At 43.9% G+C, this 26,265-nt stretch overlaps 1 protein-coding gene across 2 annotated transcripts; it reads right to left on the bottom strand.

Annotated features, from left to right (window-relative positions):
- Positions 1-1,940: 1,940 nt before the first annotated feature.
- nkd2b (NKD inhibitor of WNT signaling pathway 2b) lies at positions 1,941-26,242 on the bottom strand. Of its 2 annotated transcripts, none has more exons than XM_083679768.1 (10): positions 25,994-26,242; positions 25,844-25,870; positions 25,636-25,727; positions 6,185-6,245; positions 5,801-5,928; positions 4,339-4,434; positions 4,033-4,183; positions 3,852-3,921; positions 3,619-3,734; positions 1,941-3,388 (listed from the first exon to the last, which is right to left on the bottom strand). In XM_083679768.1, exons 1-10 carry the CDS (start codon positions 26,016-26,018, stop codon positions 2,757-2,759), a joined length of 1,398 nt encoding a protein of 465 aa, XP_083535894.1. In that variant the 5' UTR covers positions 26,019-26,242; the 3' UTR covers positions 1,941-2,756. The 2 variants fall into 2 exon arrangements, with proteins under 2 accessions (XP_083535894.1, XP_083535895.1); XM_083679769.1 differs by having other exon boundaries at positions 5,801-5,913.
- Positions 26,243-26,265: the final 23 nt, after the last annotated feature.

Below are 26,265 nucleotides of genomic sequence, written 5' to 3'. Positions count from 1 at the left end.
CAAGTGGACATTGGGAATAGGGAGTGTGGGGGTGGCCAGGGTTGGGGTATAGGGTAGAATAGGGCAATTGTTCGAGAAAGCCCTCATGTTGAGTCTGCTCTGATGTCTCTCTGAGAGGATATACTAGACTTTTACAGTACAATAACCAGGAACAAACTTATGCAGATGGAATTTATGGAGCCAACCAAAGTTTATTTTCTTATTTAGGCCTACTGTGGTGATGATGTAGAATAGGGGGTATCATTTCCAAATATGTGACATTTCTTAATAAGCTGATATTCATCTGAGATAGATGTCTGACCTTACTATATATTAATTTGTGCTTTGAGTTGTGTTCCATGTCATTCATAGGAGAATGTTCCTGTATATCATTCACACATAGGCCTAAACACTGTTTCCCTCTTGACAATATCAATATTCAAGAAAGATTCCTCCTCGCTTTCCCCATGCCTATACAAGCAGACAGGCTCCCACTGATCTATTGTGTTGCAAAGCCTTTCTCATGCATGTCTTGAATGAAAGCCTGCGTATCGATGGGCTGAGGATAATCACGTTTTCTTGAGAAAGGCTTAGCGCACTAAATGAAGCCGCACAGTGTTTCTATGTTGTCTCAACTTGTATTATTGTTATTACTGGGAGAAAAACTCATGCGCTTCAAATTAAATGTTTGGAATGAGTAGTGTAGTCACTAGAATGCAGAACGAAGGTTTAAATCAATGGCAACGTTATGTTAAACAAATATCCTAAAGTAAACTACAAAATATGTCCTTCAAATGTAACCATTGAAAATGAAGATTTTGACAATGATTTTGCACGCAACTCTACTAAATGAAATCGATCAACCTGTTGGAATGTCAATTACGACGACCATCTCTTACCTCTTTACTTTGTTCTTACGCAGGTGCACAATGTTGCGTCCTGTACTGCGAGTGTCTCACTCGATGTCACCAAGTGTCCTTCCTCAACATTGGTCAACGCTTGCTGGTTGGAGACAAAACACTTTTTTCAAGCATTTCGGTTTCTTATTATTTTGAACTATAACGTTGGTCCAACGGAGGTTAGTTGCCAAACTTGAGGTGTAGGCTATTATAGTCAACTTCCAGCGTACTTAGGATGGAAATTGCCAGTTATCAGTGGTGGAGGAGGTTCTCTCAACCGCACAAAGTGGATATATTTGCATTTAGCCGACCCTCCCCTCTCCTTTCATAGCTGCCATTGTTTGTCACAGTCGGGGTTCTTATTTGGCCCTTGCACAAATCCTTGATGGCTAGGACAGAGAAGAGCGGGCGCAGTGCGCACCCGGGAGTTGCGCTATGGCGTGCTCAGTAATCACGATGTCGTGTCATGTCATGAAACATCACTAGTGACCGTTCATCTCAGTGCTAATCTCTACTCACACAAAGAGAAAACATAGAGATAGAAGATAGTGAATTTCAATTGTATTGTATCGTATTGTGAGGAAGTAAGATCTGAATTGATTGCAATGAAACTTCTGAAATGAACATTAAAGTTCATTCTTCATAATATTATAATTTGTACAATGTCAAATGATAAATAATGAGAATAGGTCAGTTGAATAGGACAAGTAAATATTCCGTTTAAATTGTCATTGAAAATCCTTAAAATCCAGCATAATAGTTGTTGACAATTAAAGGTTGAATATGACCTCAAGATCCTCAGATTGCAATTCCAAGCTGATGCAATTCCAAGCTGTCAATTGCAACTCCAAGCTGATGGAAGAAAATAGTGTCGCTCCTGTATCCCACTTCCTAAATTTCTACAGGCTTTTTTTTCATGCCTGTGTGTGCTTTCAAAGTTGTATTTGTCATATTTGTAACCACACTGTGGCAGTAGTGCACCATCATGACACTGTACTAATATTGTATAACTATTTATTCTTGTTTGCGGACCAAAACAAATGAAATTCAACGATATGAATGAACTATATGTTTATTAAAATATATAAAAGACAAAAATCATATGCATAATTATAATCCATGAAGAAATATGCATATACAGTATAATTATACAGTAAAATGTGTATACATATATAGATTTTTATACATATAGAGAGATATTTTTGCATTAAAACTGGCAGTGGTGATTTCATATTTTTCCTCCTGGTATGGAAACCCTTCAGTCCACAGCAGGTTTCCAAGAGGAAGTAGCCTTTTGAGAAAAGCTAAGGAGCAGCACCTTACACCTGAGATCCATGGTTCGGAAAGCTCTCACACAAAACAACACACATCCCACTCTGACATAGCTTCTGGGAACAAACAAATCTATTTTCAACATCAAGAAGGAAATGATGTGACATTGGATGGCCTCCACGTAGATCTGCACCATATTGGTATCCCTTTCTCGAAATGTGTATTTAGCAGAGTAGTCCAGCAGGAAATTCATTCAATTCAGAATTGTGCCAAACGTCTTTTCAAAATTGCACCATGTCTTCAGTAAACCCCTACAATCCAATATCCCCATGAGCCACACTTTATTATCCATCAGTTCTGTATGTCTGATCTCAGGATATCTCAGGATATCTCAGGATATCTCAGGATATCTCAGGATAGCTCAGGATATCTCAGGATAGCTCAGGATATCTCAGGATATCTCAGGATAGCTGGCAGCCTGGTGACAAAATGGTGGAGGGGTTAAATCCTGGACAGAAGTGGAGATATTCCCTTAGGAGGAGGTTGAGTACTTCAGACTGGCACGATTGACACTTTACAGTCTCAGTCTCTGCGGTCTGACTGCGGTCATGTCTGGTGATAATGGTGGTAGTGGTGGTGATGATGGTGTTCATGATGATGGTGGTGCTCATGGCGCTGGACCAGAGGCACCACAAACCCAGGGCTGCCAGGAGTGCCGGATGCCTGCTCCCTCTCCAGCCCTGGCAGGACGGGGGGCGCAGGCGGGGGCTGCTGCTGGGGGTGGGAGTGAGGGGACAGGGGTGTTTTAGATGGAGACGTGGCCTCCCTGGCTTTCGACCGCAGCCGTTTGCTGTGGCTGTGTTGCAGGGGGTGCTGATGGTGGCCGGAGGGCTGGGAGGAATGGGTCTGGTGGGGGAGGTGGTACACATCCTGAGCCCCGTGACCTGCTGAGCTGCCAGTGTGCAGCATGGTCTGCAGTGGGGGGTAGTAGCCACCGTGACATTTACTGGACTTGCCGCCGCTGTTCCCTCCGCCGCCTTTGGACGTCCCTTTGGGGGATTTGAGGAACTGTGTGCCCCTGCCCCGGGCCTCTGTGGGGGCGTAGTTCTCACCGATGACCTGCGAGCGGCGCTGGTGGGCGGCGTGGGCCTCTGGCTCCTGTGAGCGTGAGCGACTCTGGGACTGGGAGTGGGAGTGCCGTGTGTGGGTCTCCTGAGGGGGCGGGAGAGGGGTAGATCCTGGAAGACAGGTGAATTTAGATATGTAAAGTCAAAGGTCTGGGGAAAATCGTAATATAGTACAGTACATTTGACTACAGTGCAATAGTACTTCATGCTCTTACGATTCAGTTTGCCATGTTTTACTACACATTGTAATGGTTTGTTACTACACATTGCAATTGTCAGAATGGTTTCAAAACAACACACACTGCGTTGAAATACATCATACAAAGTGAGATGATATTAACCTTCAAATCTGGATGTGTAGTTCTCTATCCCGGCCAGGTCCAGGTAGTGATTCCTCCTCTCAGTGTTCTCATCCACACAGTAGTGCTGTCCCTCTGGAGGGTCACTGCTCTGGCCCCTGACACAGAGACACAGCCACAGTTAGAGGATGTGACAGGCCACATGGGAACTACTTGTTGGGGTGTTTGGGTCAAAGTCAGCAGTGTATAGTTGATACTGAGGTGTGTGTGCTGACCTGATGTGAGAGGACAGCCGTCTGTCTGCCGATCGCCCCTCGTCCTGGTGACAGCGACTGGCCTCCCTTTCTGAGAAGAGACCACGTAACAGCTTTAGATTAAGATCCCATACAAATATCCATGCTGAAGAGTTCACAGACTGTGGAAGAATGGGTGGGGGTATTACTCTGTATATCTTACCTGCCCCTGCAGTGTTGGTGTCTCTCCTGCGAGCCTTGGGCTCCGGGGTGACGGTCAGTTTGACACGCAGGGTCTTACTTTTACTGTGACACGAGTGATTGACAGACGCGTCCACCACATCATAGATGGTGTGCATCAGACTGGACATGTCCTGAAATAATGGATGAACAAGTGTTATTACCTTTGAAGGGAGAAGTGAGAGACAAGGTATAATGTTATAGTAGACAAAGACATAGGTTTAAGTACTGATAAATCGTTTGCAGAGGAGAATGACCTGTTGATATACACATATATGAGAGTCCTTACCTCTTTAGTAACTTTGCCACTGTTGTCAAAGTCATAAAGGGTGAAGATCCACTCCTGACGATTATCCTCCTCCACTGACACATCACACTCCAGGTCCTGTCAGCATGGAAACACAAATTGTATTATTTACTATACATTCCTCCCCCAAGAGTGGTTGAATATCTCCAACACTTTCATTTTGTTGTTGCATTTATTAATCTTGGCTGGACTGGGGTGTTGCAGTGACAGTTGGCTACTTTTTTTCTCCTATGCCAGCACAAACAATGTAACCGTCATGAACAGCAGAGGGCAGCAAACTAAAGCCATTTGCTCACTGCAGTACTTCTTCAATCCACAGTTGCCTTCCAGTACTGCTTTTCAAAGCAAAAATATACACTCACTGAGCACTTTATAAGGAACACTATACTAATACTGGGTAGGGCCTCCCTTTGCTCTCAAAACAGCCTCAATTATTTGTGGTGATTCGACAAGATGTTGGAAACATTCCTTTGAGATTCTGATGACATGATTGCATCACGCAATTCCTGCAGATTTTTCAGGTGCACTTTCAAGCTGTGAATCTGCCGTTCTACCACATCCCAAACATGTTCTATTGGATTCAGATCCGGTGACTGGGAAGGCCACTGACCTCATTGTCATGTTCATGAAACCAGTTTGAGACGACTTTTGCTTTGTGACATGGTGCATTATCATGCTGGAAGTAGCCATTAGAAGATGGGTAAATTGTGGCCATGAAGGTATGCACATGGTCAGCAACAATACAGCAATGATTGATTGGTATTAACGGGCCCAAAGTGTGCCAAGAAAACATTCCCCACACCATTACACCACCTCCACCATGAGAAGGTGTACAGGTGTTCCTAATAAAGTGTTTGGTGAGTGTAAATCAGTAAAAGAATCACATTTCAGCAAAAGCCCTTTAACTACCATTACCTGCTGTTGTGGAAGAGAGGGAGAAAAGGGAGGTGGAATGCCCTACCACTATACCCCTTGTCTTTATTCCTGTTCCAGGAAAAAGACTTTAACCGCAATTCTCAGTTACAGCTTTTTGGCAGTAACTTTGATTCAGAGGTATCTGGTAACATGACTGTAATTGGAAAAATAAACGTTTGGAGTACGGGTCCGACTGTAGGCATGCAGGGGAGCTCGCACTCCGAGAGGCACTACGTTTACAGGAGAAGGGACTCCAGGGAGAAAAACAGCCCTTTATGGCTCAATGTCTCCCCTATGCTTACGTAACTGACACTGATTACTATAGAGTGGATCCAAGAGATTCTTGAAAACATGCAAGTGTGCACATAAAATATAGCAAAGAAAAGACCCACACAATTCTATTCCACTGAGTTTCTAAATAGAGTCATGATGTAACAGAATCATGAATCAACAATGAAAGGAAGCTCTATACATGACAATGACACTGAAAGAGTGGATGAGACAAGTGGGAAGAATGTAAGTGTCTTACATCTAGACTGATGCGTTTCTTCGCTGAGGCTTTGCTGGCGTCCCTCAGTAGCTCCCGCTCTCCCTCGTCTGAGTGGAGGTAGCGCAGGTAGCTCTCACAGCCCTCCGCCTTCTCTGGAGGAAGGACCACTGGAGCACACACCAGTACACTTAGAGGCTTTTTAAATACAATGTACTTTGAATTGGAATCAAGTTTCATCATGAACTTCATCATGGGTTCAAGTGGAATTCCTGTTATACAGTACAAATATGTATTTTCTTTGACACATAATTGGCCTGGGTGCAAGAAATACATTGAAATTGTGGTCTAGAGATGAAAGCATGCCAGGAACGCTACTATGCAAATCCAATCAGAGAATGATGATACATGTATTTTTCTACCTACCCTCTAGGGGACAGTGATGGTCTAAGAATGGTCCATCCTTCAGCGCACCATTTGGAAATTCCTAGGATAGGGGGAGATGGAGGAGAGAGAAGGAGAGAGGGGAGAGAGAGAGAGAGAGAGAGAGAGAGAGAGAGAGAGAGAGAGAGAGAGAGATGTAAGTGAATCTACAGTTCTTTGACCACAGATGCAGAGAAAACAAACAATTCCAGCTGAAGCATTTCCTACTTGGAGAAGGCTGGGAGATGAGAGGGAGAGGGCTGGAGGCTCCTCTACAGCCAAACACTTTGAACATCTGCACGCTTATTGTGTTTCACTGTCTGGGTCAGAGTGAGCGCCGTCACTGCCAAGCTTTCAAGATCCCTCCAACTCCCACAAACTGACTCCTGCATCTATCAAAAAGGCCAAATGCACTCCATCATCTTGGACTGCTCCAAGGAAGAGGACTAACCTATTTGTTCTTATTCTACTTGATAGGGAATTGAGAGAGGGTTTTTTGATGGGGGCTTTGGGTTTCATAATGGACTGATTTGATAGGGAATAAACAGCTACAGTTTCTCTAGATTATCAATTGAGAACATTTAGTTCACTTTATGAACTGTTAATATTATATACATTTTTTGAGAGCTTTGGAACATGAGAATGTGTGTTTATTCAGAATAATAGTAAAATTGCAGGATGGAAAGTTCCAGGCGAATACTGTAGGATGGGACTGATTAAAGACAGAATTCCAAAGCCATGCACTATAGGAAGAGGGGCTTAAGGGGAAGGGGAGGAATAGGGGGAAAATTTGAGAGTTCTGCTATCCCATGCACGCACACACACACACACACACACACACACACACACACACACACACACACACACACACACACACACACACACACACAGCACAACAACTGTTTTTTTAATTACAACTGCATCATTATGGAAACAATGAAAATGAATTACAGCACAAGCCTTAAACCGCAGTATCTTAAATGACAAATGTTTTAACTCATTAATGTAATTCCCAACCTTGTAAAATGTTCAACAATTACTTTGAAGTGAAATGTCAACATATTTGATCAATGATCCACAGTGGAGTGCAACTCATGACAAAAATAGAGATGCCAGAAGAAAGAAAGAACTCCATGTACCTTTGACACAACCTAAGCTCAACTGGAATCTGCACATCTGCATGCGTTTAGGTGAGCAAGCCCCTTTCCCTCCTGTCCCTCTCTACATAATGACAGTGCCAGGGCCCCATGGTGCTATTTACCTATCTCTGAGCCCATGATTATTCTTCACTTCAGAGGATGAAACCCCACAGCCTGTAATCTGGCCCTGACCTTCACTGCTGAGAGGGAGCTGGTGTGTGTCAGGGTCAGGCCTACGACACCCTGGAAATTGGCCATTGGAGACACTGGGAGAAAACTGAGGGAAAAAGAGAAGGAAAAGGCTAAAAGAGAGAGGTGGAGATGGGTGGACAGGAGGAAAGTATGAGCGTAAGGGAGGAGAGAGACGAGGGTAGGGGGAGAGAGATGAAGAGATGATGGAGAATAGAACAGGAAAGGAAAGGAGAGTAGGGCAGAAAGGTAGGAGAGGACAAAAAAGAGTAAGAGGAGGAGTGATGAAAATAAGAGCTGAGAGTGCGGCAGAGGAGGAGAGGATAGAAGAGGATGGGTTTGCTCCTAAACATAACAGAGCAGGGGAGGATGGAGGGAGGATGGAGGGAGGATGGGCTCACTGTAATGCATGGAATGGAATGAGGAATGGTATCAAGAACAATTGTGTTTGATACCATTCCCTATTCCATTCCATGCATTACAATGAGCCCATCCTCTGATTTCTACCTCCACCAGCCTCCCCTGTAACAGACATACAGTGTAGCTCCAGGTTACAACACTATCTAACCCTGGAGGCTCAGTGGGAGAGGTAGAGGCAGGTTTTTAACAGACTCTGGAAGACTTCTGGGAGAGGTGGAGGCAACCGGTACCTCTCCCTGGGCCCCAAACAAGCAGCTGTCTTTAATCAGGACTCGCAAAAAGCACGTACACACACACATACACACACACGTACACACACACACACACACACACACACACACGCACGCACACACACACACACACACACACACACACACACACACACACACACACACACACACACACACACACACATACGCACGCACGCACGCACACATACACACACATTCATTATACAGTATGTTTCCATCTTTTTTATGGTTTTTGTAGCCTAGTTGTTGTTTCCTCTCCAACCTACATGCTTTTATCTTTCCTCTGCGTCCCTCAGTCACTTAATGAAGGCGAGTAAGGGAGAGTTCACAGCCAAGCCAGACAAGCCTATGTTAGGGATGACAGATAAAGTTCATTTCATCCTGGTATGCACTGTACTGTAGGTAAATACCTCACAATTCAAGACAAGAGTTCAGTATTCAAAGACACCTTCGTGAAACTGAACCACGATGAAGGCTGAGGAAATCCTATTATCCCACTAAGGTCCAGACATCATGAGATGACTTACTGTGTGGGGAAGCAACCTTGAACACATGACGTCTCTGAAGTGTCCTGGGAGTCTTTAAGGTGGAGAAAAGACAGCCCTCCCTCCCTCCCTCCCTCCCTCCCTGCTCATTATGTCCAACGGAGGGAGCTAATGAGAGAGCAGCCTGTGTTTGACCACAGTCTGCAGTTTAAAGTCTAACACATGGCATCCCCATCGCCCACGGTGTCGGCCCAAAATCTGCCTGCCACATGTTTAATTAACTGTGAGCTGGCACAGGGCCACTCTCATTCCTTCACTATCAGATCATGGAATTGGTCTGTAGTCTCTAACTGTAGTCTGTACATTTAGAACAAACACTTCCCTCTTTTCGATAATGTTTGTGGAATAGACAAAACCATCTCAATGGGACCTTTCTATTCATTCAGTACCGTGTCATATCAGTTCTGAGGGAAAAACGTGTCTAGTGTCTGGGACTAGCATTTCCCCCCCAAAAATGTCAGTACAGTGTTAACAATGAGATATCAGATCTCCACAAAGTCTTAAAAAATAATGCATTGGATATGCCTGCTGACACTGTTCCACGTAAACAGGATATGTCTCTGAGACTTCTCGACATTAGAGACAGAGAAAAGAGCGAGGTGTTTGTTCCTGCTTCATGCAGAAGCACTGCCAAGCTTCTTTAAAGCCTCAGCCTGCTGCCAGACTTTTATGTGGGATAGGGTAACCAGGGGAAGCTTTCATAGCTCCCAACCAGGTGACATCAGACATCCTCCAGCCCTCTGTGCCTGCTTGTCTGCCTGCCTGCCTGCCTGCCTGCCTGCCTGCCTGCCTGCTTGTCTGCCTGCCTGCCTGCCTGCCTGCCTGCCTGCCTGACTGCCTGCCTGCTTGTCTGCCTGCCTGCCTGCCTGCCTGCCTGTCTGCCTGCCTGCCTGCCTGACTGCCTGCCTGCTTGTCTGCCTGACTGCCTGCCTGCCTGCCTGCCTGCTTGTCTGCCTGCCTGCCTGCCTGCCTGCCTGCCTGCCTGCCTGCCCACCACCCATCCTCCCCGTGGAAAACACTGCACATCTTTGTTCTCTCTTTTCCCCCTCTCTCCCTAACCCCTAAATATAAGTACACACACGATTTTAGTCTATTCTTCAAGCGATATGCACATCTGATTTTGGAAAAAACAACTCCAAAAACAGAGGAAGCTAACATCATGTTTGTTGACATTACTTTCATTACCTCGGCAAAACGTATGGTGAGGTTATTTGGAAGTGTGAGTGTAAGTTGGCAGTGTCCAAGTGCAAGCACAAGAAAGGAATTATAGAAAAACATGACAGGATAGTTGATTGACTTACGATGTACTATGTCTTAGTAGTATAGGTAGCTTCATAGGAGACATAGTTACTGTAGTAAACAACATCTCATTTTCAATATTCTGTCAACTGTTTGGAAAAACTGGATTCGGGACAGTTTTCTTGACAAAGACTGTGTGACATCCACAAAGTGGGGGTTCTTTAAGATGTACACAGTTTCTAGAAAAACAAGATCACCTGTAACTGACACTCAAGTAGGCACCACAGGAAAGGCTTGGTGACTACCGTTGTCCCTCAGTTCCTGCTCCCAATGACCCTTGAGAGAGAAACAGCTTTGTGTTTTTTCAACTTTGAAAGCAGTGCTGGTATGAGGACTGAGGAATATCAATCCGATGAAAGAAACACCATTTTATAAACAAATATAGTGCTCATTACCACAGTATGAAACTGGTGAGGGAGTGGAACCATTGAGAAACAAAAGTCCTTAATTCGAGCAGAAACCAACCTGGCCTTGACTCAAAACCAGATGTGAGATTTTAAGCTGAGGGGAGAGGGAGAGGGGGGAGAGAGAGAGAGAGAGAGGTTGTGGTTGAAAGAAAAGAAAAAGAGCAAAGAACAAGGAGGGAGTCCAAGGGAGTGTGGGGGAGTTGCACAACTTCTGTCTCTTGCAACAAAGAAACAACACGTTGATCTCCTGTTGATGGTTGAGCAGCAGGCCCCTCTCCCACTGGTTGATCAGCCCCTCTGGCCTAGATGGAGCTAGCATTGGCCAAGACTGGATGATTATGGTTCTATGAGCCAACAGGCCAGATTGGCCACAGCCAGGGAATGATACTATAATGGTTTAAAGACATATAAAAGATACTGGAGGGAGATCTCAGCTCCACAACATCACTACTTTCCCAAATGTCTGAAATCAACATGTATCAACCATGAGGAGTCATCATTTCAAACACAAGATAATAAAAACATGTTTCAATGATGTAACGTTTGGTGTAGGGGTTAGCACCAGAGCAAGAGAACGTTTAGAGAGACATGACGTGATTAGAAGTGTAAAAGGGCCTTGGTATGAATAATACATTCTGTATATGGCTATAAATAAACATTACAAGTACAGGTATGTGTGACTAATCTTCATTCATGAAGATAACAAAAGCTTTGGCTATCATAATCTCTGCTCTTTAGAATTCCTCCTGAGCTGGGCAGCTGAGAATTTGGCTTTGTCCATTAATTGGGTTTGTTTATCGGTCTATCTATTTCTCTGCCATGACTGTCTCTCTATGAATGACACTGAGATAAGACTGTGATGCCACCCTGCCATCTGGACCAGGGTCAAGTGGCCCAGATATGGCCCTGACAGTGCAGCGAGACTTCTCGCCCCGAGGTCAAACAAGAGGCACAACCTCTCTCTTGGCAGGACATGAAGTGCTAGGGAGAAGCCTCTTTGGTCACGGCGAAACAACAGCTGTGTGGAGAGATGAGCGTTGCTCGTCCGTCTGCGTCAGAGTGCCCAGGCCAGCCGTTTGAAGTTCCCCGCGCCCCTCAATCAGGAGGGAACATCTCCTAGACTCCCTGCGCCCCCCCCCCCCCACCCTCCCCTCCTCTCTCTATCCCTAATCTCCCACTCATTTTGATTATGACCTGTTGGATATCATAAACAAAGATTAGTATCGCCGGCTGACCACCCTACATCTGTCACCAGTACTGTAATCAGTCTCCCTTCATTAAAATAGGATTTGACAGGAGCGTGATGTAAGATACTGTATTACCTTGCTGTCAGCTGTCAGTGGGGAACACATGAACCTGGGTTCATATGTCACGTCTCATACCAACGATTAGGGTGGCATTTAGTATAAAAGGTTTTAGGGTGTGGAATGGATGTGTGAGGTCATAATCATTCTTTAGCTACTACAGTATATTCTATAATGCATGCTTATTGTATTTTAACAGGCACAGAACATGAAATACATAGTTGTCAAAGAAGAGGGCCCCGAATAACATCTGGATCAGATGTTTTCATGCTTTCTCTATCAGTTATCTTCGATAAATCTGGTTGCCATACACAGTACAGTACACAGTTTAATTCCAACAGTTCTCAGGACCCAGTTCTGTTATATGATACTCTCTTGGTGAACTTTTATATGACCAATGCCAAGCACTAAAGTACACTCAAACATTTATTAGTCTTCTTTTCAAAACCTAAATGTAGCAACATGGGTTATTCTGACAGATTCAATTAAATAGATATGTCTGATCGTACGCAGTCCTACAAGGTGATCTCTCCAGACGTCCTGCAGAGCCAGACATCAAAACCGGACTGCTTTATTTTTTCTTGAGCGCAGAATACTAACTTGTTCATTTCACGTTTATTTTTTTGGAATCGTTTCAACAGTCATATACTAGTAGGGTGCAATGTTCAGACGTAGAGTAACAACACGAGATGTAGGCTACACAGGGCCAGACAGAGGACACACACACTGTAGTACACATGGCTAGACACACACACACACTGGCAAACATGAGAGCCTAGAGAGAGAATACTAGGCGACGGCATATCAAAGCCAGTGTGGGACAGGCGGTTGGACTCAAACAGGATGTTCCTCTGTTTCTGGCCTCCATGTGAAATTCTGTAAGCTCCCGCGCAGGCCCCTGGCTCTTAAGCCCAGCCAATGGGGAGCACGCCCAGGCCGATAAAGCTGAAGGGATTTGTTCCACATTCCACAGCCCCTTTAAACAACACAGTGCACCCCAGAATGCTGCCAGGTTGTGGGTCAGGTGGCTGGGACACGGACCCCATTATGGTCTCCTGCAACCCCACCTCTTAACACTGTGAGATAAAACAATCACTAAAACAAGCGTCCAGCACTGAAGGATTAGAAACTGATCAATGGCTATGATTAACCTACATATACTCTAGGGCAGAGTGTGAACATCCATAGCTAATGTAGACTACTGTTCCCAATCCAAGTGACTAACTGCTACAATTCAAGCTAACACACGCAGAACACCTTTCCTCTTTGTTCATACTCACTATAAACAAAGCTGAGCTACTGTGGGGTGAAAACCGTTTCAACGCATTTGATCAGTCTGGGTTGTCTGGGTATATTTTGAAATGTGTTAAGTGTCAGTTTCCTCATCCTTTGTTCGGTGTTGAGACGTCAGTTGTCATTGTGCTCACCTGGGAGACTACCACAGCCATCTCTCAACCGCTTCACCCTCTCTTTTGTTTAGTACAACAGATTTCAGTCACGCCTTTGAGGATGAGCGCAAGCGACTCATGGGGGCTCCTCCTGTGGTTGGAGGGTGGCAGAGCTACAGCCGTTACAGGGCTCCTCCGGGTGACTGAGAAATGTAAACAAACCATGTTGGGAGAGAAGGCTGTACCAGAGGCGGCTAGTGGAAAGGATTAGCAGCATGTCATTGACTGTTACACATGATATCCAACATGATGCTGTCCCACTTATCTCAGACAGTTTACATGCAGACACATTTTCCCGTAGAGACAAACCAGTTCCACTCTTACTGAACATTCATGCCTAAATCTTCGATACACCAACGTCTGGTGGAGGTACAGTACTACTGTGACACAAGCTCCCTCAGCCTGTTTTGGCAGGGCAGTGGCATGTCAGAGCAGGCTGTCCCTCCACAGCCCACTACTACTACAGCTCCCTATGGACGACTCACACAGAGTAGCACAGATTCACATGACTGCCAACGATAAGGGGAGCTGTTACGGCCATGACAAATCACCCAGTAATGTAGCATGAACTCTCACAACAACAAGTCTATCTGGGATACACACTGGGCACATAGAAAGAGGACTGGTGTTGCACTGTACAACTAACCCTAACCCTAACATTTGGCCCTGGGGGAAGTCTTACTATGCAGACAGAGAGAAAGCCAAAACACAGTGTGAACAACATAAGAATGTGAATGAATGATGAATTAGTGACGTGATAGTATATCAGTGATTGCAGGAACATGTAATTGTGAACATATACAGTAAAGGACATTACAGCATTTTTATTGATAACTCATATCCATCATTTTCAGCATAGCCTCTCTAATAGTTCCCTCTTTATCTCATCTGTCCATTTTTACATCTCTTCATTGCTCTTTTTCTCATGGGAAGTTCTGTAACCTTTACCAGAGGATTCGGCCCAGCGGCTAGTTGGCACGGGTCCATTTTACATATCCAGCGTCAGCTCCCGAAGAAATCTTTTTTTTTTTGCATAATGAAGCCAAGACATTTTGGGTTGGGCACCATAAAAATGCATCGATATAAAAACAAACGTTATCTGAATATTGACATGAAGGGAGGTGATAGAGAGTGATAGCTCTGTCTGTATCTGTATCTTTCTCTTTCTCTCTCTCTCTCTCTCTCTCTCTCTCTCTCTCTCTCTCTCTCTCTGTATGTCTGTTCCTGCTGTCTTTTCTGGGCTATGGAGACTGCCAGCCTCCCAGACCGCGAGCATTCTTGACACTGGTGCAAGAACAGGCTTAATTCCAAGCTGTGAAGTTCCTCACAGGCCTGAAACTGGACAGGGGGTCATCTCAGGGTCAATACAGACCTTCTTCCTGGGTATTCCTAAACATACTCCCCTGGGCACAGGAAGTGGAAGAGGCTCAAGGTTCCTGAGACGATGTAAAGGAAGGCTGAATATGTCAAATGGACCCGTGCCAACTAGCCGCTGGGCCGAATCCTCTGGTAAAGGTTACAGAACTTCCCATGAGAAAAAGGGCAATGAAGAGATGCGAAAATGGACAGATGAGATAAAGAGGAACTATTACAGAGCCTATGCTGAAAATGATGGATATGGATTATCAATAAAAATGCTGTAATGTCCTTTACTGTATATGTTCACAATTACATGTTCCTGCAATCACTGATATACTATCACGTCACTAATTCATCATTCATTCACATTCGTATGTTGTTCACAAGGCAAAAATTACTAGTTCAGGAAGACATAGATTGATTTTACAAAGTTATCTTGCCACATTCTAGCAGGGAAAATGCATAGATGTCCAAGTGAGAGGAAAAGCCGTAGTTTGAGTCTGTGACTCTGTGGTGGTTCTGCCTTGCAGACTGAGACTGCCATGTGTGCACCCCAGTGACCTGAGAGGCTAGCTGTGTGTGTCTGAAACACTGTTCCCCAGTGTGAAATTCTGGAACGTAATTCATCCATAGCACAACCAGAGATCAAAAGGCAATGGTGCAGAGGGCAGCTGGGCTCCTCCTCCTCCTCCTTCTCCTTCTCTAGCCCAGCCTAGCAGCAGCAGAGAACACACACACACACACACACACACACACACACACACACACACACACACACACACACACACACACACACACACACACACACACACACACAGAACTGCTGCCTTCAGAGCGATAATTACGGGAAACCAGGGCTGTGAGAAAGTACACTGCAACATGGCTGAGTTCCTTTAGAACTTTGACTGCGTACTTAGACTGCATTATTATGTATGGTGTTTTCTCCTCTAAGCTCAGGTGCTGGTCTGATAGAGGTGTGCTGTGTCAGTTGGTAGAGAATGAGAGTGCAGGTTAAGTCAAGCAGTAAAAGCCCTCTTGAAAGCACTTGGTGTAACACTCACTGTGATAAAAAAAAAAAAAAGAAGAAGAAAAAAAAGTGGTAAGAGGGGTTGAGCCTGTTTTCTGAGTAGAATGAACAGGAACACTATGATGTGTAATAACACCATGAAAGTGATGAAATAATGGAGTGTCACCAGTACGGAGGAGTTCTCTAGGTGGAGCGCATGGCAGCGGGGGTAAAAGTTCAGATGTTGTGATACACTGGCATTCTTGAGCAGATAGGATCAGTCAGGCCCATATCAACATGAAGGAGTGGGTGCTGCTCCAGCACTGGGAGGAGGGGGGAGTCCTGCTGAGTGGTGCTGCCCGAGACATGTGAGAGGTTTCCTGTCTGAGCATACACTGTTTCTCAGTAGAGAGCACTCAGTCTCGGGTCCATGCACTTATGAACACAGCCAGCACACGTTCTTACAAGTGGCGGTACGTTCAAGCGGCCAATATCAATATCGTAGGCATTGTGTTTGATATCTCAAAGCCTGTGAGTAGATTTTCTGTCCAAATACACTTTCCGAATTTGTATCAAGCCATTTGGGTGCCATGATTATATGGCTATAATGGTTACTGCTCTAAGGGAGCTTTAAATAAAATCCACATTTGAGAGCGCCTGGTCTTTATCTAAAGCGCCTCACATGGGCAGATATTAGCGTCTCTCTGAATGAGCCTCAGTAACAGGGCAGGCAGCTCAAGGAGACCTGCTGTTTATTTGAAATGAACCTTTGGGTAAACATGTTACACAGCACACAGGCCCAGGTCAGCCTTTGAAGTGGACGTGCTCAGGGAAGAAGTTGATGGGGGGGAAAGAAAAGAGGGTTGCCTTCAGAGGAAACGAGAACAGTGGCCTCTTTCAGCACTCTTTCATACTCTCCCTCCCTTTTTGTCAAGTATACAGAATACAAAAGACATAGTTATACATTAACGTAAACATGTGACAACATGTCACTTTACATTATACTCAGAAATATACATTTTCTTCACAAAGAAGAGAACTACTTAATGACTCAATATAATTGTTTGATTCTACTACTACACTGTAATTGACAAAAGATCACCAAAAAGAATTAGCACTGAAATAATCACTTAAGGTCACTCAAACAAAGAGCAGGAATAGCTTTACTTTAGAGGACGCCCATCTGGAGTCAGACTCCCTAACTCTTGATGAGGGGAGCAGGTTTGAGTAACAAAGGCGAGTTAGCAGCTATTCCCCATCTGAGAGGAATGTGATGTGCAGGAGGAGGGCCAGGCCTACTCTGTCTGCAGACCCCAGCTCCAGGCTTTGAAGCTGCCAGTATGTTTCAACAGCTAACCACTTTCAGATGGGACCATGGTGTTTTATGAGCTGAATAATAGCGATACCTACACATGTGCAAGCTTGGGGTCCATAAGAGGGAGAGTCTCAACTCAGAGTAGAGAGAAAGACGCTGAACTCTGCTGCGGCTGAGGGTTTGGTTTTTGTTTGAATGATCTTATACTAGTATTGAGTAAATGAAAAGACAGGAGAGCTCAAACAGGAGATATCTATTGAGGAAATATACTGAGGAGAATTGCTGAAATGTGCATCAACATATTAATGCAAAAACATATTTTTCTACGTCAAGTTCCCTCCACCATCAAATAAACCTGTGCTATAACCCTCAATGAATTGTATCTTAGAATTCTCAATCCAAAATCATTGTAATACCCCTCTACTCAAGTGATTCCTTAACCATTATAGGTGCCTAAGTAGGATGCTTGCTCTATAGTTAATGCTCTGTTGAGGAGGGGTGTAGTATTTCAGCCCCAGTGGGACTGCCTGCTGTCTTCAAAAGGGCTTCAACAGCATTGCATCAAAACAAAGAGTAACAACCAGGCCATCGGCTCTAACTGTCCTCCACTCTGCTTCCTGGACCTGTGTTTGTTTTGTGCGCAGACAGGAAGCCCGGGTTTAGGGTGTCTGTGCTCCCCAGCTCCAAACCTAGCGGGACGTCAAGCTCTGGAATGTGGAGAGAGGATGAAGTTTCTAAAGCATTCAGGGGAGTAACTCCCAGGGCTTTTCATATTAGGATAACACAAGACTGAATGTAATATTACCTGGCTAGGAGAGATGCACATTACATCAGCACATTGAGGAATATATGTCATGTTTATGTGTCGGGATCTGACCTGTGCAAAGAGCCACTTCAAGTTTCCACAGGCTGGTTTCAGAGAGAAACAAAGACTGAAACAGACATGCAACTATACTCTGCTTATTATATGTCATCTTTTACCCATGCAAAGAGGAAAAAGGTATTAAGAAATAAAAAGTATTTCCTCAAATGTTTGAAAACGAAAATACATAAGGAAAATATATTTTTTAATCATAATAAATCAAAAGGAAGGGAGTCAAGCTTCATTTACTTTTTTCACCTTCACAAAGTTCAAACAAACAACACACATTACCTTGAAATGACTGATTTACACAATATATTCAATTAAGAATGGCTATAATGACAGCATATAATAACACCAATAACTGAAAAAATTAAATATTCCCTTGGCTGCTCTAACGCTTGCGAAATGAAGTCCACTTGGAAAAGAACTAAAGCTTTCTACGAGGGAACAGGGGTTTATGTGGAAACATACCTTACACACTAAAATGTAATAACCTTTGAGTCTCCCAGTGTTTTACTTGGCTGGCAGAAGCACAAGATCAAACACAGACTTGGATTCAGCAGACTTTGCCAAAAATGTCAGCACTAAGCACTGGGCTCCGGCTCCAGGTATTTTCTTTCCTCAAGCAGTCAGAGTCCAGAGGGCCAAACCAGCGTTAACCCTCCCTGGGGCTGCCCCCAAGCAGCCACCCAGCCACCCAGCCACCACTACTACACTGGTCCACTCCACTGTAGGAGTCAGACAGGGGAAGTGAGGTCTCCCTGGTTTGCTGGAGCTGTTCAAGGATCTCACTCATGCCTGGGTTTTTATCGTGGGAATCAGTGATGGTTTCAATTGAGGGAAAACCAAGAGGAGTAGAGGCTCCCGATGTTCAGATTTTTGTCTGAAAGCATTGTTATTCATGGACCATGAATGAAAAACTGACCAACATTTGAATGCCACAATAACAAGTCATTACTTAAGAATTAACAGATATTGAACAAAAGTACATTACAAAAAGTGTTGAAGTAAGTACTGTAGGCCTACAGTAAGAATCCCTAGATTTACATTGAGGATTAGGAATACAATAAGAAATAAGAATCATGTCTGGCTTTATCCTGAAAGCAGGGATGGAACTGAATTCTGTCACATTTAGAAGAGACAACAAACAGTAAATACAATTCTCATAGAAATTCCAGGGACAAAATTGTCAGAGAAGTTGTTCAGTTGGCTAATGATGTGAATCAGAGAGAACTCTAAAGCAGTGCAGCATCATTGCACATGTCCACAGATAAAAGAGCCAAGATGAAGGGAACAGGTATCTGTCATCTAGTGGGATTGTGAGGCAGGCAGGGCTGATGGCACCTCTGTTCCTCCTGGTGCCCAGAGCCCTCACTCACTCCCCTCCCTATGAGTGCTCAGAGGGGGATTTAGCTGAAAGTGAGCAAACAGCTTCAAAGGGCCTCCTACAGTATAAATATCCTCAGATAAATAAACATTCAATCTGCCTGCAGTGTTCTAATGTCTTTTTCCATGAAATACAGGCCATACAAAACACACATACACACAGACTCTCTCTCACATGCACACCGCACAAGCATGCGCACACACACACACACACACACACACACGACAAACACACATACACCGGACACACACACATACATCCGCACACACACACACACACACACACACACATAGTCACAGCTTCTTCTGACTCACCGACAATAAAGATGAGCAAATACATAGCCTACACTTGTGCATACCAAGGAATCGAGCTGAAATGACATTTTCAAGTGTCCCGCCTAACAGGTGTTGAATTAGCACTAACAGAGTACCTTCATGTTTACTTTGGACATATGGGGAGAAAAACACGGAACAACCTCCCAAAGGACAGTCTGATTTTCACATTTTGTGGGTTGTTCAAAGTCTACATAAGGAGAAGAAACAATAAAGTCAACTCCTGCCCCCTTCCCTCCTCCCCCCTATCCCCCCCAAACAATAATGCTTTTGAAGAAGCAGATGAGCCTTTCCATTCTTCTCCTTCCCCTTCCCCCTCTCTACCTCCAAACCCCCTCAAATATCTCCCCCAAGAAAAAACACCCCAACCCTCCACCGTCTTTCCTCCTCCTCCCTGCCTGCCACCTCCCCCCTTTCCCACCACAGCCCCTCTCCCTGCTCCAGGATTTTGCTGTACAAACCAGGAACAGATGTCTGCTGGGGCCGTGCTGAAAGACCCCGCTGTTCTGGACGCCAGCCACATGCTTTTCATTCAGAGATGAAGGCTCACAGCTCGCCTTCTTGTGAAGCCAATTTCAAAAAAGAGGGGGAGAAAAAAACACAAACTCTCCAAATGCCTTCAAGTCCCTTCAGAAACCAATACATATAGCAGCGCACCTTTTTCGCATCCTCTCCACCCTGGCACTCTCACTGATATCACATCAAAGGAAAAACGTTTTCGTTTTCTCATAGGCAGCGGGGCAAGGGAGACAATCATAAGCGTGGTGTGACAAAAATTATGGAATGTTATAGTGAGGAGAATTTTCTTCAAGCTAGGATGATGAGTCCTGAAACATACCTGAAGTGCAAGCCATGGTTCTCAAGAACAATGATTATCCTCAATCACCATATGTACTTGCTCAACTCGATGTGGGGGAACAAGCATCGAGACAGATTGGGTGCAATGTGCCAGTAGAAAAAAAATGTCATTGAGGGCCACATCCTTTAAATTACCCAGATATCCTTGCCACATATCCAAACCAAATACTGCTAACTCAAAATTAACATTTTGAGTATAAGATGTACGCAAATGCCTGAGGGTCAATGCAAGAGGTTCCAAACACAACATCCCTTTCTTGAGCAAAATGGTCAAAAAAAACGATTTTCATTTAAAGGGAAAGGCTTATTCAGAGGCTAAATCTCTGAATGAAAAATACCTGTGTGTGCCTGTGTAGTTGTAAAGCTTATACAATCATGAATGATAAAACCAACTCTCAATCCTCTATGATTACTGAAAATCTTGACCACAAAGGCAGAATAAAAGGGTCTCAAGCAATTTTGATAACTTGGTATGTTCTTATTGTGTATTTAATGCTTTTGGCACATCCTTAATATTGAAAGTAATCCCTTACTGTATCCTCCCCTAAGTGAGACATTCACAACCCTTCAAGGTGAGTAATAATGGTCTTTGTTACAGGCTTCAAAGTGTTGACACACTCCCTCTTAATGGGGCTGGGCTCTGGGAAGTTTGAGACAAAGACGGTGTTGAAAAGTTGAATTAGCCTGTCATTATTTGGGCATCCAAGCATGCTTCTAAAAAGGCCAAAATGAGCCGGTCTTGATATTTCCAGAGGTGAAGCACAGTAACCCTTCACAGAGCTTTCCCACTGGTGAATATACAGAGCTCAGGATAAGTACAGGGTTGTGAAGAACTGCAACACTTTCCATACTCATCACTTACAGAGGGGGGGTCCATGTCAAGGGGAATCTACAGTACTGTACTGTACTGTACTGCTCTCAATTTGGCTCTCAAATTTGGCCGTCACTTTGATCTTGCCTCTAGTGATATTCCTGCAGAAAACCAGGTGCCTGGACAGGTATGACTTGTCTTGAACACCTGCAACGAAGTGTCAAAATCTCCTTTTTTTTCACAGTTAAGGCCAACTCATCTCACTGAATCACACATTTCTTGATGCCTGAGAGGGATAGGATTATGTTTCCCGGGCAGGGTGCCAGCTAGGATCTTGACATGTACAACAAAATCAATAATTAGCAGTGTGTTTATGTAACAGTGCATTCGGAAAGTATTCACACCCCTTTTTCCACATTTTGTTATGTTACAGCCTTATTCTAAAATGGATTAAATTAATTTTTCCCTCATCAATCTACACACAATACTCCATAATGACAAAGCCAAAACACGTTTTTAGAAATGTTTGCTAATTTATCAAAAATAAAAAATTGAAATATCACATTTACATAAGTATTCAGACCCTTTACTCAGTACTTTGTTGAAGCACCTTTGGCAGCGATTACAGCCTCAAGTCTCCTTGGGTATGACGTTACAAGCTTGGCACACCTGTATTTGGGGAGTTTCTCCCGTTCTTCTCTGCAGATCCTCTCAAGCTCTGTCAGGTTGGATGAGCAGCGTTGATGCACAGCTATTTTCAGGTCTCTACAGAGATGTTCGATCAGGTTCAAGTCCGGGCTCTGGCTGGGCCACTCAAGGACATTCAGAGACTTGTCCTGAAGCCACTTCTGCATTGTCTTGGCTGTGTGCATAGGGTCGTTGTCCTGTTGGAAGGTGAACCTTCGCCCCAGTCTGAGGTCCTGAGCGCTCTGGAGCAGGTTTTCATCAAGGATCTCTCTATACTTTGCTCTGTTCATATTTCCCTTGATCCTGACTAGTCTCCCAGTACCTGCTGCTGAAAAACATCCCCACAGCATGATGCTGCCACCACCATGCTTCATCGTAGGGATGGTATTGGCCAGGTGATGAACGGTGCCTGGTTTCTTCCAACCGTGATGCTTGGCATTCAGGTCAAAGAGTTCAATCTTGGTTTCATCAGACCAGAGAATCCTTTAGGTGCCTAATGGCAAACTCCAAGTGGGCTGTCTTGTGCTTTTTACTGAGGAGTGGCTTCCGTCTGGCCACTCTACCATAAAGGCCTGATTGTTGGAGTGCTGCAGAGTCCTTCTGGAAGTTTCGCCCATCTCCACAGAGGAACTCTGGAGCTCGGGCAGCCAGCTCTAGGAAGAATCTTTGTGGTTCCAAACTTCTTCCATATAAGAATGATGGAGGCTATTGTGTTCTTGGGTTGTTGTACCCTTCCCCAGATCTGTGCCTCAACACAATCCTGTCTCGAAGGTCTACGGACAATTCCTTCAACCTCATGGCCTGGTTTTTGTTCTGACATGTACTGTCAACTATGGGACCTTATATAGACAGGTGTGTGCCATTCCAAATTATGTCCAATCAATTGAATTTACCACAGGTGGACTCCAATCAAGTAGATACATCTCAAGGATGATCAATGGAAACAGGATACACCTGAGCTCAATTTTGAGTGTCATAGCAAAGGGTCTGAATACTTATGTAAATGTGATATTTCAGTTTTCGTTTGTCATTATGGGGTATTGTGTGTAGATTGATGAGGGAAAAAATTCATTTAATCCATTTTAGAATAAGGCTGTAACATAATAAAATATGGAAAAAGTGAAGGGGTCTGAATACTTTCCGAATGCACTGTACAATTAAAAACCCTTAATGAATGGGTTGTTAACTGTTTAAGGATACATTAGCATTTATTAAATATTTTGAGATTGATCAAAATCATGAATCTATGTTTTTGAATATTAACATTTCATGATACAGGGATAACAATTGTAGCTAAGATCATTTAAAAACATGGGGTCATGAAGGTTGGGCAACATTCCCTTCAACTCCCTCTCCTGCAGCCCTCCATCCACCACCCCATCCCCCAGGATAGAGGGATAGAGGACTACAGGGGTAGAGGGGTGAGGGCTCTGTGGCTCCAGTGATATCAGAGCCCTTTTATAACTCCCAGCTCAGGTCTTTGAAGTCGAAGCCAGACAGCTCAGGAATCCCACTCCCCCTAGCCTCTCTGACAATGGGGAGGGGGAAGGGGGAGAGCCAAACAACACATTTGGCCAAGCAGCTTCTCCCAATATGGAATCATAGGCATTCTACCTGTCCCCATAACTCAACAGCCTGGTCAATCCTATGGATGTGAGGACTAGAAAATAAATAACTGGCAATATAGAATCGGTAGGTAGAAGTAACTGGTAGAGGGGAAGGATGTGTGTCAGTAATCCAAGCTTGCCTTTAATGGGATTCAGACACTTGAAACATCACTCTGTCATTAAACTCTGTCATCACTCAAGTCATTAAATTCTCCCCCTTAACCGTTTTGGCCTGGTTTGTACAAAAGTTTGACCACCACCACTGAAAACATGGTCAGAAATTCCAACTCATATAGCTTGAAACAGCATCATACATCACTCACTGATGGTGGAGATGAATTATTGTACCAAGATGAAAAGGAAAATGAACGACGACAGCCATCAAATATAATTCCACTAATGCAAACAATGTGTGGCTCCAACCTTAGAATATCATTATTTTCACTCTACTCCACCAATAAATTCTACAGAACCTTGTGAACGCTTACGTATTTGAAGTAGAATAATACTGCTTGAAAGGGAACCCTAGGGAGATCATATTCTTATTACAGCACATGTAAATATACATTTAAAAGGGGATGCAGAGTGTCATCAAACATTTCAGCAGGTAATGTATTCCCTTTCTTATGAGGCTGCTGTAGAGATCCATAACATATCACAAATACCAGCAACTTCACATGGAATTTATCCACATTTTTATTTCCAGGCCTAATGAAATCCAGTTTTTATGAAATATTGATATAAAGGTTTGTTATAGAGAACTATGGTCACGTCCAGTTTAACTATACCCTGTCTACCCAGTTCACCTAGTCCCTACACAGAGCAAATTCAAAGTAAACAGGAAAAACAAGCCTTGGCTAGATGAGCTTAAAACCGATATTTATCCAGTTCTGGTCTGAGTGTGAATGAGGCTCTAACATACCCCGTGACTGACGCAAAATAAATCAAGGCCAGGACTTTGATTGAATCGAGAGCGGGACCCCCCTACTAATAACATCCAAGCCTGAGCTTTTGGTGGTTTTCCCTTGGGGGAGTGTGAGCTAAAATTCCTCTGAAGTAGAGGAAAGTTCTCTTTTAATTTGCCATGAGTGGGTGGATAATAACCCTGATAGAATACATAACTCCTGCAGTATTACAGCCACCCACCTTACAGAACGTCAACTACCTCTGTGTGAACCTCTCATAACGTCTGTCTGAAGGCTCTCGGCTGTCGCACCCTTCAACATGACACACTAATTGAAGTGATGTAATGTTATGCCACAGAGGGCTGCCCGGTGGGAGCTGGACTATAATAGGAGGCATTGAGAATAAGACACAGCCCTTAGTGATGCTGCCAGCAGCCGCAAGAGCAACCTTTATATCCCCCAGTCTGAGCGACGACTACCTTTCCACCCAAAAGTCCTGCCTCTGATGTCATGTAGCCTGCGTGTGTGTGTGTGTGTGTGTGTGTGTGTGTGTGTGTGTGTGTGTGTGTGTGTGTGTGTGTGTGTGTGTGTGTGTGTGTGTGTGCGTGTGTGTGTGGTGCATTGCCAAATTTCCCCACAGGGCTCATGGCTGCATAACCTATCCAGCATGCAGGGAAATAACCACCAGAAATGACAGAAACAACAACAACCCCACCAACTTCTGAAAGACATCATAAACATGTTTTTGCAAATGCCTTTGAATACTGTACATGCTGACAGGAAATCACAAACTGTTTATCTGTAAGTGTGGTAGAGAGGAGACCATTTCTGCTTGCAGGTTGAGTGAGATATAACACCATTCTCCTGACAGCTTTGAACTGTCACTCCACACCCCAGTATAATTTGCGTACTTAAGTAGTGCAAACCTCCACCTTAACCAACTAGTTTGGTAGATCATGCTTTACAAAACTAAAGTCAACACATACACAGACACACACAAACAAAAACAACAAAAACATGCTAAAACTACCTCTATATTGTCCAAATGATTAAGTAAGTTTTCATATGATGATAATAAATGTAGGCAATTCATATTTTAATGATGAATGATATTACCTCTTGGGGCAGCAATAGAGGAACTTGAAGCTTTGCAATTAGAATTTACTGGTTTCATGACATCTAGAGACCATAGACCATTGACCACTGTTTTTTTTGCCAAATCATCAACTATCGATATTTTGATTATTATACAGCGAATTATATTCCATCGAAGCAGACACAAGCAAAAAAGGTGGAAAATATATATGATTCATTTTTTACCTGAATGTTTTTTAGTTTGTGATCCGAGGCGCTGTACCTTTCACATTCCTCCATCCCTCTCCGGAGGAAAGCATTTACAACAAAACTGTCTCCTGGAAAAGGGGAACAAATGATGAACATGTGAGATAAGTAAATCCTGATTATTGTCCAGTGCTAAACCCAGGGGTATTGGGCTTTTAAAAATAGGCTAATAGACGTTTATTCTCACCTTCAGGATTTTCTCTGCGTTTACACGCTTTGGATCCCAGCAACACATGGAAATACAGAAGAAATTCGTTACCATTTATAATAACATTATATCAAGAGCGCAGGAGTTTGGAATATTCAAACACAAATATGTATACTTTACATTTCTTACCATGTTTTGATTGAAGTTTCCCCATTTTTACGTCCCTTTTCCCTTGATTAATTACAGTTCTTCAGCAATCCGTCATGAGTAACACAATTATTGACTCAACATTGTTACATTGTATCCGTTTTGCAGGAAAGAGTAAACTCCAACTTTCTCCAAAGGCATTGAAAGCTAGAAATATACACATATACGGTATTATGTTCTTTTGCTATACAGAAACAACGCTCTCTCCAAACAAACGCGCGGAGAAGGAGACTGGTCAGACACTCGCTTTGCCT

The sequence above is a fragment of the Argentina silus genome, assembly GCF_951799395.1.
Source record: "Argentina silus genome assembly, chromosome: 10".
Lineage (NCBI taxonomy): Eukaryota > Metazoa > Chordata > Actinopteri > Argentiniformes > Argentinidae > Argentina > Argentina silus.
This window is presented reverse-complemented; position numbering and strand designations above follow the sequence as displayed.